Source organism: Ostrinia nubilalis, chromosome 2, assembly GCF_963855985.1.
Source record: "Ostrinia nubilalis chromosome 2, ilOstNubi1.1, whole genome shotgun sequence".
Taxonomy (NCBI): Eukaryota; Metazoa; Arthropoda; class Insecta; order Lepidoptera; family Crambidae; genus Ostrinia; species Ostrinia nubilalis.
In genome coordinates this window covers 12,167,428-12,185,815 of record NC_087089.1, presented here as the reverse complement: position 1 = coordinate 12,185,815, position 18,388 = coordinate 12,167,428, and the positions used below count along the sequence as shown (strand labels likewise).

At 35.4% G+C, this 18,388-nt stretch overlaps 1 protein-coding gene across 1 annotated transcript in view; it reads left to right on the top strand.

Moving 5' to 3' along the window:
- The window catches only part of LOC135078739 (uncharacterized), a 177,522-nt gene that overhangs the window by 135,094 nt on the left and 24,040 nt on the right, over positions 1-18,388 (top strand). Inside the window, exon 2 of the mRNA XM_063973300.1 lies at positions 1,885-2,094. Coding sequence (XP_063829370.1) covers positions 1,885-2,094 — 210 coding nt within the window. The remainder of the gene's footprint in view (positions 1-1,884; positions 2,095-18,388) is intronic.

The window sequence follows — 18,388 nt, the reverse complement described above, 5'->3', positions numbered from 1 at the left end:
GATAGTGTTTGTGTCACTAGGATTTGTGTTGTCTTCTGTAACCCTCTTTTATTACTTTCTGTTATAAAGATGTTTATCTGCTTTGAAGGTTTAACCACCATCAGATCTATTAGTCGTACAAAATTTCAACTTTACTTAGGCTGTGTTGCACCATCTTACTTTATGAGTAACTTTAACCATTACCGGCGTTTTGTGTATGGAGTTTGACAGACTTTTGACACTTGTTAAAGTTTAAGTATGATGGTGTAATCCAGCCTTAGATGTTAATACTTTTTTTGCAATGTTAATACTGAGAAGAAAAGACCTTTTAGATGTTTGTTCGTGCTAATGTAACACAAAATCGTATTAAAGCTACACGCTGTATACAATGTTTACAAGTTTCTCCTTTTACTTATAACTTCACCTGTTTAGGAACCACGTGTCAGTTTGTTTACTGCGCCTCATCGTTAACTTCGTTTATGCGCCATAAAGTATTTTATTTCTGTCCCTATTGTTTCATGATGTTTTGACGTAAATAAATAACCTGTCAATCGCTTTTTCTTTCCTTATTTCTGTGTAACAATAGGGGATCCCTTTGGGGGTATTTTCCGGTGAAATCTGCTTACGGGAATACTGTTTTCACGGAATCCAACAATCACGGAAAACAATAGAACCGAAACACCTGCTATTATACGAGTATCAATTTTCCACTTGACACCAATAAACCCAAAGGTATAAGAGTAATAATATTATAACGAAATTAAAGCAACGGTGAAGAGATTCATAAGATTTGAACAACATTTTCAAGGAAAGTTAGGTACCTACCTACTTATTCATTATTTTAGTTTTATAGAGCAAAGAGTTTTTCTGAAAATAAATCTGCGTTCTTTCTTATGAAAGCGTCTTTCAAGGGCATAAGGTTCAACATTTCAATAAAAATGAGTTATTGCTTCTTACAAAACATTTATGTGACATTGAACCGACTATGTTAATACCAATAAGTAACGGAATCGTTGAACTTTGACTTTGAAAAACTCCTAGAAAACTCTCAGTGTAGGTAATGTTAACTCGTCGGTTTAAAATTGAATGACATTATCAACAAGAAGAAAAAAAAACCGTTAAGTTCCCTAAAATAGAAAGGGCAGTCGCTAAACACTACATTGAAATTGTCAAGACCCTCGGCTCTTTGTCATTAGGGCCAATAATTAAGGCTGAGAAAGAATACCTGACCTAAGTTACAAGAACGTGCCTAACGTTGCTTAAGAAAGGTTTATTTAGCGTGAATTAAAAACTCAATTTCGTTCGGAGAAAATGCCTAGCCCTTACTTAAGATAACGACTTCTCAGACTTACTAACTTTTATACTAAATAATTTCGGATTAAGGTATTTTATTAGAAAAATTGCGAGATTATCGCAGAATTAGGGCTTGACCTAAAATTACTTTCGAAATTAAAAAACTTGGCTCAAGACCTCGGAGGAAAACAAATGATAGTCGATAAGAATGATGTCCTAAAAGATTCGGGTCTGAAAATGGGCAACTCATGTATACCGACCCTTCGGGCGTGTTTTGGGAAATTCAGGACCTACTTGCTTTTGTCAGCCCTAATTCTTTTCATCCTCTCACATGTGATCAGAGATCGATTCGAGATTGGTCACTTAAAGCTTCTATACAATCTTGTGACTTGAATCTCGAATACTGCGAAGCACTTATGTTGTAAAAAAATCGTTATTTCACAACAGTTATCCATATACCATACGGTTTTAGTTATAAGCAGATCTTATACTTGCATCACATGTGCCTAGAATGATTTAAAAACAGTTTTCAGGCATTTTAGTCTTAGCTTGTATTGTATGGGCCATAGTATCTTGAGACAAATGAATAAACCAATCCGTCTTTCTTTTCAGAGCTACGCAGCGTCAGCGCCGCCCAAGCCGTCGTCAGCGCCGCCCCACACGACCCTCCAACGCACAGTGCGCGGGGCGGCCAGCAGCGGGGCGCCGGCGCGCGTCATCCCGCGCTTCCACTTCCCCAAGGGCCGGCCGCCGCCCGCGCATCAACAGGACCACGCGCTGCACAAAGTGCAGTCCGCGTTCGCCACGTTCCCTAATAGCCAGGTACATTAATACATGAGTATCTAGACTCCAGCCAGCTGACGTGAGGTACTTACGCTGCCTCAGCGCCCTGCACTATAAGATCTCGTATTGCACAAAGTGCAGTCTGAGACGTCGTAAGCGCTACCCCACACGACACTGGTCATGGTGGCCGTTCCACTAAGATCCCTACATACATTATTTAAGATTTTGGTCGATTGAGTCACAACACAACACTCTGTCGTGTAGCGAATTTTAAACGAACAAATTGTGTTCTATCTTGGCAATAAAATGAGCAATGTTCCGTCCAATCCACTCCACATATATTTGAACGAATATGAGCCCGTCCGACCAGACAGATTTACAGCTTGTTGTCCGCGTTTCAGGAATGTTCTAAGATTGGTCGGATGCTGAAAATATTCATTTCTCCAAGATATGTAATCTTGTTATCTCATATTTCATTTTTTGTATACCTTCTGCCTACGGTTTCGTCCGCTTCTATTTCGGTCTATCGCAGCATGTCACTAATGAGCGCACGTCTCCCTTTCATAACACTTTATTTTATACCAAAAGATTATAATTATCTATCGCTAACATGAGAAATGATGAACGATGAACCTCTATTTAAAAGATTTATTTTTGCGGCAAAAAGTACCTCGTGTGCTTCTCCTAGGACTATAGGAGATGTGTGCTTCTTTGGCTATTCTTACAAAATATGTTTTCTTTTACTTGGCTTTCGTTGTACACAGTCTTGCATGATATAATTATGTAATATTTATATGGATTACAAAGTTGCAGCTCGTAAATACACAGTCCAGTAATCTCAAATAGAACCTGTACAATGTTACAAAGGAAATAGGCGACAAAGAAACTTCTTTAAGGCTTGGTATTTCTGCTAAAGTAGGTATTTCGCGCTGTCAAAATCTGCGCGCGCAATACTTCGCCGAAGACAGCGCGCCAAAGAGCTCTCGCGGCTACACAGTATAGAAATACGCAGTTTAGAAATATGCAGTTGGTTAGGTTAGGTTGACTTCCTTCCGTTCAAGCGTCACATTCACAGCACTTTCTAATACAAATCATATCCAAGTGAAACAAATTAAAACAACTTTCAAAATTTTTGGGAATATATTTTAGAATCGAATAAATATAGAATAATATAACTGCCAAAGTAACACGGTTCAAAGAGGCGTGGCGTCACCCGACCTTCCGGAAGTTCCGCGCCGGCTAAAATAATTTCAAGATTACGTCACCCGACCTATCGGTAGATCCTCGGGAGCTTGAGCGATTGGAAAAACATTTTATGATCAGTTACTCGTAGTAGCGATTATTTAGAGCTTGGATAATAAATTACAATTGTTGCGATTCACAAAGCTTTGCATGTAGTTAATTACATTAATCAGTACACGCATCAATTTTGTTCAGTCTTTTTGTTTATTAATAAATAAAAATATCATACTAAAATTGCATACATATTTGTTTGTATTGGTCTAGGTGTTTTCTTTCCATAATTTATGTATAACGTATGTACGGGGCTCTGTATCGAAAATCACTATGAGCAATGAGCATCACACACGGTTACCTGGAGTGCATTACCGCAGCAAAATTTTTATAAATGTTGTGCTTTAGAGAGTCGAGAGTATAGCAGATAATTAGTCCATCGTGAGAAGAAATTTGCCACTAATAGCAAAATTCGTTCAAATTATAGTTTTAAAGTTATTAGGAAAACACAAATTTTGCTGGGGTAACGTTTCAAACATTACCCTGGCAAAATTTTTTTTTGAAAGTCGTTCTATCCCGGAACCAAATACATGGTTAGATAGCTCTTGTTGCGTAGTAATTTGTCCACGAATAACAAAATTTGTTCGTGTTACGGTTCTCAAGTTATTTTATTTTATTTTTATTTATCTTTATTTGGAATTTTTATGGGGTAATGTTTTGTGATGTCCCAGATCTCGTAAATGGCTCAACGCAGAAGTTTGAAAAAAAAACCAATGATAGACCTTGATATGTCCAAATTAGTTCAAACATTAGTCATTGATTTGAATGATAAACACCAGTGTAATTAAAAGATTTCAGAAAATCAGATAAAACGGATTTGTGAGTAAACCAGTACTCTTACAATCGAATAAAAAAGTGTAGCATGTACCCTTGGTACACCTTTATAACCACAGTAAATATAAATGATGTGGCTTTGCGCAAAAGAGAGATTACAAGAAATCTAATTTATTTTAACAGTCTTACTTTCATGGCCGAATACGCGATTCCCTTATAACAAGGGAACATGGCATACAATGGACAAATTAAAATGTTCCTTAAATAAGCTATCCTGTTAATTTCAGCTTTATATTACGACTTATAAGAAAGTTATCGAACTGCAAAAAAATATCAGGAATTCTTCTATAAGCCGACCAAATTATAAAGGTTACAAAAAGCGACCGTTCCATACATAAGGCTTGCCATCTTAAATGAACGGTATAATACCAAGGTTTCATCAGTACAGTTGCGAACAAAGGTGTTTGTGTAGTGTAGTTGAGTTGAGAGGTCAGATTATTGAAATAATAAAACGAACATTTTTATTTTTTAAATACTTTTTAAAAATAATTTACATTACAGATAACAATGAGAGGATGACATTGCAAGGTGGTGCCAGTCCAGTCTTAAATCCGTTGATATATGCTGCATCTGCCATGTTTTTGGCTAAAAGATTCTTCTATCTTACGGCTTAGACCTTTAGCTACAGACCTCAGACAGTATTTTTGTGAAAATTCTTACGCATGGTGGAGGAAAGGACGCTCTAGACTCTCAAGTCAACAAGGAGTCACATCAACTCCAGTTTTAAATCCGTTGACATCTGCTGCATCTGCCATCTTTTTGGTTATAAGATTCTTCCATCTTGCAGCGTAGACCTTTAGCTACAGACCTTAGACAGTATTTTTGAAACATTCTTACGCATGGTGGAGGAAGGGACGCTCTAGAGACTCAAGTCTACAAGGAGTCATATGAACTCCAGTTTTAAATCCGTTGACATCTGCTGCATCTGCCATCTTTTTGGCTAGAAGATTCTTCTATCTTACAGCTTAGACCTTTAGCTACAGACCTTAGACAGTATTTTTTATTATTATTTGTGTCAGTGTGCTCTTCTAAAGAGTGTAAGACGATTGTATGTAGGTCATATTTGAGGAATGTACTATGTATCATGAGTAGAGTCTTCGTTTAAAAGGATGCGAACGATTTAAATTTCAATAGGTAGACAAAATTGATAATTCTTAATTATCAAAAATTTAAGCTTTCTCCAGTAACACTGATATTATTATACTGTGACTCATCAAAGTCATCATTGTCAAAAATATTGACAAATCGCGAACTGTCACGGCCAAAAAACTAACACGCGTCCGTCCTCCGTAAGCGCCACCGCGCGACTGATTGAGATTGTCCAAGCCGTCATGGACGATTTTTTCCACATTTTTTAACATAGTAACTAAATAAGACGGAATATAAAAATTTCATCCGTTAAAAGCCCTCAAGTTATTTCTGAACTTTAGTTTAGTAAAAGATTTAGAATCTCAAATCGCTTATTTTAAAAATAAAACCATAAATAGAAAACGAATAGAGGTAACTTTGGGAATTTATTCTATCGAGTCAACTTCATCAAATCGTGTTTCCATCCGTTAATAGCCCTAGAAAATATCCTAATAGCCTAATAAAAATCTTAGCCTTTAATTTTACTGTTTAGTACCTCAAAAATGAAAAATGAAAACCTCATTTTCGCCATTTTCTCTGCTACCCGGCCTTAAAGATTCACAATTCGCTCTAGTGGAAAGTAGGCGGCATTGTAAGGCACGGCGGAATAGATTTTGTTATTCTGTATGTGCCTGCTCTATGACCCATGTACAGAATTTGTGTGTGGTTTTTTAATGTCTTTTTGAATAGTCATATCTAAAGTTGTTCATATCGACCCCTAAGAGTCAAATGTGATCAGCTAAGGGTCTTTGGGGCCCAAGAGATGCAAATGATGGTTCTCAAAAACGTACCTATGATAAGGTCTATGTATAATATGTATGTATTTACAAAAAAAGTATATGAGTATGTTTATATCCCGTTGTTTAGTAGGTACACATAGTACAAGCTTTGCTTAATTTGGGGCTGTCTGTCTGTCTGTCTGTTACGCTTTCCCGCTTAAACCTCGCAACCGATTTTGATGAAATTTGGCATAGAGATAGTTTGAGTCCCGGGAAAGAACATAGGATAGTTTTTATCCCGGTTTTTGAAACAGGGACGCGCGCGATAAAGTTTTTCTGTGACAGACAAAATTCCACGCGGGCGAAGCCGCGGGCGGAAAGCTAGTTTATTATAAGGGGTCTACCCAAAACTGAAAAAAATACAGCAAACGCTCTTCAAGACTTTAAAGTTCAGGGGCTTACGAGTACACTGAATTGTATTTCAGAATTCTAACTTTTCGAATAACACGCTTGAGTTTATGTTTAATATTAATTCCAAAAATGAAATACAGAGCATATTTTCTTTTAAAAAGTTTATCTACAGAATGAGGTTTCGTTTTCAATTTACGGTCTTACTCAAGCCGAATTTGAAAGCAAGATTTATTAGGCACGTAGTTTTCTCTCGCGATATTTATCTCAGGGGTGATTTCTCTGAAAATGTAAGGTATACATTTTATTGTTCAGTATACGTAGCGAGATAAACGAGCTTTGCTGGATAAAGAAAAGCTTTAAAGCTCAGCACCTTTTGCAATGTAACTTCTTTTATGGAATTCGATTAAATGACAGGATAAAAACGTTGAAGTTTATTCGAATACACTTTAATACAACCATTTTGTAACATTTTATTGCCACGATCTTAGATTCTAATTGCCTAAACAATATATCGATGGGCTACATAAAATTAAAGATAAGGAATCTTCCTCTCATGTCAATACTCTTTATAATAAATCTTTCATTTGGTAGTTAGTAGCATCAATAGTTTCTTCTAAACACAAACAAAACAACAACAATTTACATCACATGTTTACTATTGAAATCTAGACAACTAGTCGTTAAGCTAGTGATTTATTTACCACTAACACAGAATCTAAGATTCAAACCAAATTACTTAGCAGCGCTTTCATTAAGTTGTGAGCTCGTATCGTCACTAACTTTATTAACGTTATAATAACACTAGCTGTGCCCGCGACTTCGGTAGCTCGAAAATAGTTTGAATAATTTTCCCGTTTTAGCAACATTTTTCTTTACTGCTCCGCACCTATCAGCTGTAGCGTGATCTCATATAGCCAAGCCTTCCTCGATAAATGGGCTATCCAATACATTTTTTTTCAACTCCAAACAAATTCAATTCAATTTTTAAATTCGGACTAGTACTCGATTAGCTTAGATTAGCTTAAACAAACAAAGAAACTCTTCAGCATTATAATTTTAGTATAGACTATAAAATATAGACTATTTTTCTCGATGGAAAAGTTAGTCACACTACTATACCTATTCATTCATAGTTTATTCTTAAGGACGTCTCGCTGACCTTCCTCGCTACCCTTCAGCACTATGACCAAAATTGGAAGTCGCCCAAAATCCTTGTTTTTACAACGGACTTATTAGAAATCCGCTGGACCCCATGCTTCAGAAAAATCGCTCATATTTGTCACCGTCCAATATTATTGGAAGGCCTTTTGTTATTCTGCTTTATTGAAACTGAAGTTGCCTTTTTGCGGTTATTCATTTCCCGAATGCTTCCACTCCATTCTTTAGATATTGTTGTTTCGTAAGTTTTGCCAACTCTTTATCGGTAGTCTTTGCTTTCGCTCGTTTTTCTTGATTTAAGTATGTTATTGCCATTCGTTTGTCGATATTTTCCTATCTGTAATGTACTCGTATTTTGTCGTGATTTCATAATTATGTCGTAGGTAATTTTGGACTACTAAGTGCTTGTTTTTCAATCGCCGGATACTTAGCTTGTAACTAAATAATAAACTTGTCATTTTCAACAATGTGCCAAACTTCTTTTTTTAGTTAAATGTTGAGAAGATTGAAAAATCAGCCCTAAATTGTGCTTTTCTACAATTTTCAAGCGTTAATTCTTTCGCGTCCACGCGCACTGTGAGACCTCATAGTAATGTTTGTGAATACGGGCGTTAATCTGTTTTGTAAAAAAGTAGTTCAAAGTTTCGAAGCAATCTAATCTTCAAAAATCCTCTTACATTCATTATTGTAAAATAAATTGATGGCGAAATTGGGATTGATATTGGCTGGCTGGCAATCTGCGGGATAATCTCGAGGTTTAACAGAAATTGCTCGTCATTTTCAAGATTTTGATCCAGAAAAATACATTTGTGATTTTTTTATGTAACATTATGTTTTCGTGTCTTTTCATAACACCTGCTCGTATCTTATTAAAATGTTCATAGAATATGCAAGTTTCTTTCTTCTCACAGCAGAAATTCTTAAATTACAGCAATTCTTCCGCAAAATTAAAATAAATGTTACAGCCTTCGGGATAAACGTACAGAAATTAAGAAGTAAGAAAACTGTGTGTTGTGTGTAATTTCCCCGAGGATATAATTAATGGCGCTTTTTGTGAAGAAATGGTACTGAGTTGCACCACCCTATTTTAACCGTAACATTAACGATAACCGGTGCTTTTTTATAGAGTTTGACAGATATTTGATGTTCGTCAAAGTTAAAGTAAAATGGTCAGTGGCGGATTTACCAATAGGCCAAGTAGGCCAGTGCCTAGGGCGGCAGATTTAGAGGGGCGGCAAATTTAACAAATTTTTTTTTACAGAAAAAAAATATAATTAATAATTATACGTATACAGTCTAATTTTTTAGAAATCAGCAAAAATGACATCAAAAATGGCCAACTGACATAAAAATATTTTTAGTCTGTGAACTAGTGATGCGACAAAATTTCTCATTAATGGCGAAGTGAAATTATTGTAGTACTTGCGTATCATCGCCGGGTGATCGTCAAAATACTAAAAATTGCAACAAAGTCGCAACATTGAATGTGAACTGGAAATTTTCGAGAACAGGAAAAAAACTGTATGCACAGATGTAATCAAAAAACACACTGGACAGTAAAACAATCAATGTATCCGTAAAGTTATTAAACTTCAAATAGTTGCAAAAAGTTCTGTTTGACAGTGTTGCTACTAGTGACATCTCACTCGCTCAGTTCTTTGTTGCTCTATTCCGCTAGGGAGGTAATTTAAGATGAAGGTTTTTCGCGATTGAAAAATCCGCCAGATGGCAATAGGTAGACGCGAGGTCCAAATGCTGCATGATTGGTTATTTTTGACATGACATTGACAGATATGTCAAAATCCATAATACATGGTTTTTGGCGGAAGGTTAGACAAACTTCGTGGGTGTAAAGGTTAGGTCATTTTGAGAATGTAAGTTCGCCCATTTGACCCTAACTGAGCTACTTTTTTTAAATTGATATTTTTGTCTTTATTTATTTTTTTCCGAAATTTGACCTAAAAACTGCTTAAATTTTTTTTCTCGCGTATTTTCAACCAATTTTTTTATTTGGTATTAATATCCAATAAGTTTTTAGTCAAATAAAATAAATATCAGATCCAGATAATGATTGGATAGCTAGTTACGAGCTTACGAGTCGCCAAAGTTTAACAAAAGTAAAAATCATGACAAAAAATTCAACTTAGAATTCTAAAAGTGAAAGAAAGAAAGAAAATGAATAGTGATAATGGATTGCCAATGATCTTAAAAACATCCCCAATTTCTTTTTTTTCCAACGATATATCACATGCAGTAATTCGATATTGAAATTCGTCAAAAAACCCAATTTTATTGAAGAAATTGGAATAATAATACAAAAATTATCCATACAAAGTTGATTTTTAATTTTTTTAAACTCTTTTATCCATAACGTGGTTATTATTTTTTATTTAATTTTGAAATAAAACACTCAAAAATAGTTATGAAAAGGAGTGTAGCAGAAAATATAGCGATGTTTGAAGAAACTTTGTATGGATAATTTTCGTAGGTACTATTATTCCAATTTCTTCCATAAACTTTGGATTTTCGACGAATTTACATATCGAATCACTACGTGTGATATATCATTGAAAAGGTGAAAAAGCTAGGGATGTTTTTAAAATCATTGGCAATCCATTTTCACCATTCATTTATTTTTAAATCGAATTCTAAGTTGAATTTTTTATCGTGGTAACTATTTATTTTTGTTAAACTTTGGCGGCTTGTAACTAGCTATCCAATAATTATCTGGATCTGAAATTTATTTTATTTAACTAAAGACATATTCGATATTAATACCAATTAAAAAAAATTGTTGAAAACACGCGAGAAAAAAAAATGAGCAGTTTTTAGGTCAAATTTGGGAAAAAAAAATAAAAACAAAAATATCAATGAAAAAAAAGTAGCTCACTTAGGGTCAAATGGGCAAACTTGTATTCTCAAAATGACTTTACTATACACCCACGAAGTTTGTCTAACCTTCCGCCAAACACCCTGTATAAATAAACGATTAATGAACGCACTGTAATATACATATACTTAGGTACTTAATTGATCATGGATTTTAAAATATTCCAATAGCGTTTCAATAAAATAAAATAAAAAACTCGTAACACTGGATCTTCGGAGCCTAGCACGAGCCGAGCACCATCTCTCCACAACTTCGTGTATATTGTTTTATTACCAAGCCTTGGTCTTTTTAATAGAAATTGTTTGTATTGTTTTTAAACTGTTAAGTGCAATAAAAAAAATATTTAACAAAAACAATGCTTATACTGACCACACATTAAGTATTTTTTTTGTCTGTGTTCATAATAGGTAGTGTAGGTATTTTTAAGTTATGCCTTTCCCCACCTTATGATTAGTACATGCTGCTGTTTTTAGGTCAACATAAAACTCTTCAGTACATAGCGGGTTGCAAAAATAATCTAGTAAGTTAACTGACAGAAATATCATTAAGTTCACAATCATACTAATAACGGGATTAAACTAACGTATTGAATTTCAAAAGTCAGTAGGGGCGGCAAAAATTGAATGGCCTACTAGCGGCAAATTTGTAAATCCGCCACTGAAAATGGTGCAACTCAGCCTTAGTGTTACTTTATGCACTTTTATTGATCTCGCTATTTTGTACCAGAATCATCGCATTTCTGCATGCATATCGAAAGTCATCTATTGAGCAAAACGGCGTATTGAGTGCACAGCGACAGGAGTGCAGCGGTTGGCACCGCGCCAGCGGTGTGGCTCGCAGGGTTGCTAAGAGCTTGTAGGGCTGCAGCTAGAAGCAGTTTCTACTGACACAGTCACGTCAAATATTTCGTGATGACACACAAAGTAGACAAAAAGTTCGAGACACATCTTTGTTGCGATGGAAATAAGGTTGTGTTGTCAACTTTTTGGTCACTTTGGGTGTCATGAACTATTTGACCCTGACTGCACATAATATTGGAACCATAAATTATTGGTGCCAGTACAACTTGGAATCCAGCAACGCAACGCTTGTCCCAGCTCGGGATCGGTGAGTGTGTCTCCCTATACTCCCTCTCTCTGCAGCCAGATGGGCGTCTGGCTGCAGTATGCAGCAGAGGGAGAATAAAAATCTCAATGGTAAATTAGAGTATCAATGCTCTTGCTGTGGACGGTGATCCAGGTGATGATAGCTTAGTGCCTTGCACATCAGACAATATTTTTGTTGCGAATTAACACTTATTACGACAACTTAAACTGTCGTAGCTGTATTTACATGTTACATTCGAAAATAAATTAACGACCTTCACATTGAAAATCTTGAACGGAATTATTTCAGGCAAAGTTTTAGTATTTCACGATTAAGGTCAAATTATTTTTTCCAAACCTAGGAAAATTTAACAGTATCTACCTACATAATATACGATGTAGTTGTAGGTAACTATGCGAGAAAAGAAGAAAAGTATCAACTCATTTTGGGTGTGTTGTTAAAAAACAATGGACTGTTTATTCTATTTTTGGAAACCAAATCGACAGCCCTACAAATGACGTAGTCGCTGTATCCCGCTCCGATACAAAGCTCCGCAGTCTGATTCGCTGCTGAAGCAGGCTCTCCAAGATATTTTGATCCTATTATCGGATCCTTCTAATGAACGCTATCGGCGCTTGCTCCGTATATTGTGTTAATTTTATATCCACTCATCATTATTTGAGTCTAATTTTGTTCGCACTAAGTTGATCACGTAAGATTCGATCTGGTAAAATGGTAAATAAATGCATGGGTGTTTCTCACTCCACGAATCCCGATTATTTGAATGAACATTCGAATTTCTGAACAAATCCAATCAGGTCTAGTGACAGTCTAGGGAAATTCGTGCTACAGTTAGTTAACTGCATTACTGAGGCACTGCACAGTCCGTATTGCTAAAAACAATATGACATGTTCTATCAAAGTTAACCGTAAATGGGTCGAAGTTATATCGGGAATATCTAAAACGTCTTGGTGCCTCCAACTAGAAGTCCTTGGGAGTCTATGATCAGATCGAGGATCTATTTGACAAGTTCATCTCTCCTTTTGGCTAAGATTCAAGTTACCATACCTGTTAATCGTCACTACATCTTTGTAACATACATTATGTGTGTACAAATACCAATGTGTCAGAGGTTTTCTCATCATAGACATGCCTAAACAATTTGACAATGGTACCAACTCAAATGCCGTGGAAAAAAACATTGGCAACAGAACAAAAGATAATGAGAGTGTACCATTGTTTAAATTGCGGGCAATTTGTTTTTAGAGATATGAATCCACTCCGAGACACTTTGGCTTGTTTGGTGGATTAATTAAGCGCCATTTTGGAACTTTTCAGACACACTCAGTTTCTATTAGCCTTTTGGATTTAATTTTGTCGTGGCTTGGAAGTAATTGGCATCGTCCAGTGGAAAATAAAAATTAACACTGCTTAATAAAATTATCGAATGGGCTATGGTTTTCAATTAGCATACGTAGCTACCTACGAGCACAATTAAATCTTTAAAGTCTGAAAAAGTTAATTAGGGACCTTTTCATACGTAGAGTAGTAATCCTTTCATGTTTTCTTGTATTCATTGTTTTCATTAACGGAGCTCGCTTTGTCAATCGATCTTTTCAGAGCTTTTTCAAAAGCAGTCACAATTTTCCATATCTGGATCCATTTCTGTAATTATATTCTAATGAATTCAAGGGTCAACTTCACTCTATTTCAGATAAAATAAATCGATTATCTAAATTTAAAACCATTCGCTTCATTTGTATTCCAGCTTTTTAGTAAAAGCAGGTACTAGTACTTATTATTATTCTGTGGTACTACTCTCAAACCTTCTTCAGTCTTCAGTAATTCCAAGGCTCTATTAATTCACCCAAGACTTCCCATCGTAAGAACCTACAAGTACTTCTATCAGTACAATATATTGGTTCCCAGAGCCAATAAACTAGAACCATCGCGGTGAATTGAAACTGATGTGGAGATCGCAGACTAAAGTGGACGACGCGACTCCGCGGCCCAAAATAGATGTGCAAGGGGCTATACTTGGACCCGAATAACCCATATGAGGTAGATAAATCTTAACTACAGCAAGCCGTAGGCAAACTTCGCCGTGAAGTACGAATATTTGGTTAAATGTAGTTTAGTATCTCATTGTAAGCTTCAGTTTAGTTCTGCGGGACTTATTATCGTGTAAACCACCTCACCTATTCATGTTCGTACCAGTTTGGGTAATTGACGATAACACCCTATGAACAGTTTTTAAAATTACTTCAAAGGCGAGAAAATTGCAACGCAACTCATAGCTTTTCATTTCCAGTATTTTGTCCTCTTACAGTAAAACATTTTACGCAAGCAGTGCAATAAATACCAAAGCCAGACTTCATAAAATCTAAGATGTAGAATACTTCTAACGTTGGCTACAAGACTTTAGGATCCCAGAGTGGCAGTAATCTGAGATGGACCAGCCATTTGACCCACCTGCTCTGCAGTAATAATAACTAGAGTGCACACTTCAGTAGGTAAATTTAAGACGCCCCTGTTACTAGTGTACTGTTGTATTTCAACTGTAAAGATATTGCAATGTATCAGTCTAACAGATGTAGGTCAACTAACACTTCCACTGAACTTTCTATGGCATATTTTGAGTTTAATCTTTGATTGCAAAGTGAAATAATGTAGAGATTTCAATGTATGTTTCATATCCTAGAACAAAGTTTCTTTTTCTGTTCTATAGAGCAATATTCTTCTGGTTGACTGATTTCGCCAGTCCACCTACAAAGATTTTTTGTAAAGGTTACGAAACTGTAAAATATTTCTATTTCATTAATATTTCTATAACTCCACGTAAATAAACAACAAGATAGCAACTCGTAATTACAACACGTTTTCAATAAAATAATATCTTTTCGAAAACCTTAAAGCCATTTATTACGAGTAATTTACGAGTTTTCAATTACAGCATCACTTTGTCAACGAGCTGTCTCTCTCATCGGTTCCTTACCATAAAGGAAGAGCATACGGTAATGATATTAAAATACATTAAAATACCATATTCGGCGACACATCATAAGAAATGATGCATGATTGCTGCGTCTTTCCGTTCTATACATGGCCAGAACGCACCCATAGGAAACTGCTCGTGTATATTTTGGAGTGTCTCTTTGTAAGTCGGTCACTACAAACTATACACGAATTTTGCGTACTGATCGTGTATAGTTTGTGTCGTGGATGGATTCCGTCTTCGCTCCAAACTATACTACACCACTTACAGTTGACTAGAGTGTGTTTAGTTTATTTGATTTAATAAAATATGGAATTATATTTAAAATTATTACATTTATTAGATATTATGCTCGTGCTTTGTCCTCGAGATTAGAAATAAGAACTACCTATGTAGATCACGTATGGTGATGCCATTTATAAATTCATTAATTTTTACATAAAATATTATTATTTTACTGAATCTACATATTATTATAATAAATCTAGATTTATAACACTAATGTAAGTGGTTTCTGAAATTAAATTGATTAGGTAGATTTCAAATTAAATAACAATTATTTATTAGTGAGAGTGAATGAAGAAAGTTAAACGTGCATTATTAACTAAAATTGTCGACCGTTCGGTGTAGTGGTTCGAAACGGATAACTGTTCCGGAGGTAGCGGGTTCGATTCCCGCACAGTACAAACATTAATTTGTGTGCATGAACATATTTTGATATTTGTTTGTATTGGACTGGGTGTCTTCAATGTATAATAAGTATGTATTTACAAAAAAAGTATTTAAGTATGTTTATATCCGTTATCTAGTACCCATAGTACAAGCTTTGCTTAGTTTGGGACTAGAAGCGCAGTGTAAAATGTCCAGGGATATTCATTTTTATTTATAAGCTTTTATCTCAAGAACAAAAATCATTTTCACATACATAATTCTTAATTTCAGAGTTATTCAGCCCCAAAACAAATATATTTTCTATGGCAGAATATGAAACACCAAAAAGCTCTTTATCAAAACAATGGCACGTGTCGAAATTGATTCAATGTTTAAAGTAGACACGCAGTTATGAATTAATATGTAATAGAAAGAGAGGTAAATAAGTCAAAATGACGAGCATGCAACTAAGTACTCGCGTATACATTGTAATCGCGAACTTATTACAATACATACATGATTAGTCCGTATGCGTACTGACGATGTATATTTTGGAGTAAGATAATTGACCTAAGTCACTACAAAGTATACGCGAGCAGTACGCAGCGTATGCGTACTGGTCGTGTATAGTTTGGAGGAGCTTAGTAAAAAAAGTCACATCCAAACTATACTCGATTAGTTTCACACCCTTGCGTTCTGGCTATGTATAGAATGGAAAGACGCATGATTGCTGGTTCCTTGTTCACCGAAAGTTTAATGTCATTCATGAAAAACGCCCATCTTGAATTCGTTTCCAAGGGCGCGTGCGCAAAGTGCCTAATTAGGGTATATTACCTACACGTTTGTTTGTGACCATGAATGGCTGATGATTTTTAATATTGTGTCTTTTTATTTTAATCTTTTGTTATGGACGTTGTAATGGAAATGAGATACAAATTACTTTTTGTCAAATTACTAGGTATGATGTAGTACTTGTTTTCTCATTTATGATTATTATTGAAATATTGCATAAACATCTGCAACAGCTGTATTTTTGACCAGTAATCTATACCTGTAGGAAAACCATGCTCGTCCAGAATAGAACATGTAGAGATTCACATAGAATTTTTGAGAATTTTGCCCAATGCTCAAATGGAATTTGAATACTATTTCTTCAAAAATGCTGGCTTACTGTCTGTAGTACACTTTGTCGCGAGGACGTGGGACATTCCCACGGATATTACAATATGTTGGTAAATAATGCAAATGACTCTAACCATTGTACATACAGTTCCGTCACAGCCAGGAAGCTCTCGCAATTATAATTTTATTGTGCCGTAAATACTCCGTGGAAACGATGCTGCAGATACATCATAATAAAGTTTGTGGTAACTTAAACACTTTCATAATTTACATAATTTCCCCGCATTGTGAAGGGCTGTTAGAAAATTGACTCATTGAACAATGAGTTAATAATGATGTAACTTGATCAATTTATTTTATTACTTTATTAGACAGGCGCTTTATACTATAGTAAAAAGCTGTTTCGCATCAAAACTGATGAAAAAAGCCTAACTTTGGCATAATGACATTAGGCGATCTACTACCCTTTGCCCTAGCTCTATTTCTAGAGCTGACCCCTTCACGTTACCATTATTAGGAGGGCAAAAAGCTAAGATGAAAACCTTCGAAAACGGCTGAGGCCCTAAGAGGGCTATTAAAATTGGGGTATCAGTCCCAGTCTCTTTTTTTTTTTTAGAAAAACTTGTCGCAGAAGGAAATAGCCTGATAGTGCAACTTAATACTCGTAGTGCTGTAATTGATATTGTAGGTCGGCTGTGTGTATAGGCAATTGCAAGTACTGCAAAATTGGTACAGACAGATACTATTTTTCCAACTCTACGTAGCGGGTTCGTCCACCTGCTTTCTTTTTTCCATTCATTATCTATATTCGTGTCGCTGCGTGGTGTTATGACACTGGCCATTGCCCTACAATCCGCGGAAGTGACGTCACACGGGCCCGTCAAAGAGTCGGTTATTCAAGAGTCCATATTGCGGCTCGCGACCTCTTTATAGGCATTTAGGTCAATCGGCCCGATGCAGGCAAAATTAAGGAGTAGAGTACCTACCTACTTTGTATTATGATCTTCGGTTCAATCATTTTTTGTGTTCTTCGATTTCAATTTCATCAAAAGGACAATGTTCGTTCTCCATACATTGTTCGCCGTTAGATCAACAGTGCCGAAAAAATACTTTCTAGGTTCTAAATGACACAAATCTTTATGTAAGAACAATTATTCCTGGCGGACCAATTCTATAAACTTATTGATAGCAATATTGTTATCATAACCTCTTACTTACTAGTATTGTATTATATTATTTTATGCACATCGATTTGAAAGATGTTCTGTATTGTAGTTGTCGCAGCCAAATTGTATTATAATATTGGACGGGTTTTGGAAATAGCTCGGCGTTCCACTTTTATGATTTACTTACTTACATTTTGCACGTAAATAAATAACATGAATCCTATGTTTACTTTCCACTCTTGACATTTAACACGTGACTTACCAAACTAACTATCTCCATGGTTACCGTCTTAGTCTATGCATGACTAGGGATTGAACAACTTTTAATTGAATATTATTAACAATTCTCGATAATTATTATCGATTGAAAAATATTCGGTATTTGAATCGAAAGATATATTCAATTTTATCAATATCAAAATATTCAATTTTAATAATAAATAAATATTATTTACTACCACTTATGAAATGTTCTGAAAATTGCCTGGAGCGCTCCCCCAATCCTGGGTTTTCCCTTTCCAAGCTGAGAGGACATAATTTTGGTTCTATCGATACATTATAAAGGTACTTAATATTTGAAATGTATTACCAATTATTATTATAAGCATTTTGAGCGAATAAAACTTTCAATTCTATTAGAACTTTAGACATTTCTCTCACTTTAAGCGGCATTGGATTTTTCATCGGATTTTGAAACTGTTACAGATATATTAAAGATGATCCCATATTGTTGTCATTGTCTATATCAGTGTTATGATCACAATTCTTTTTATTTTATTCATGACCTTCGACCAGTTGGACACATTAGATAGCTTCTTGTAGTATCGTGCAATATATTTTTAACTTTTAATTAAAATCTAGTCATACTGTAGCAATTTG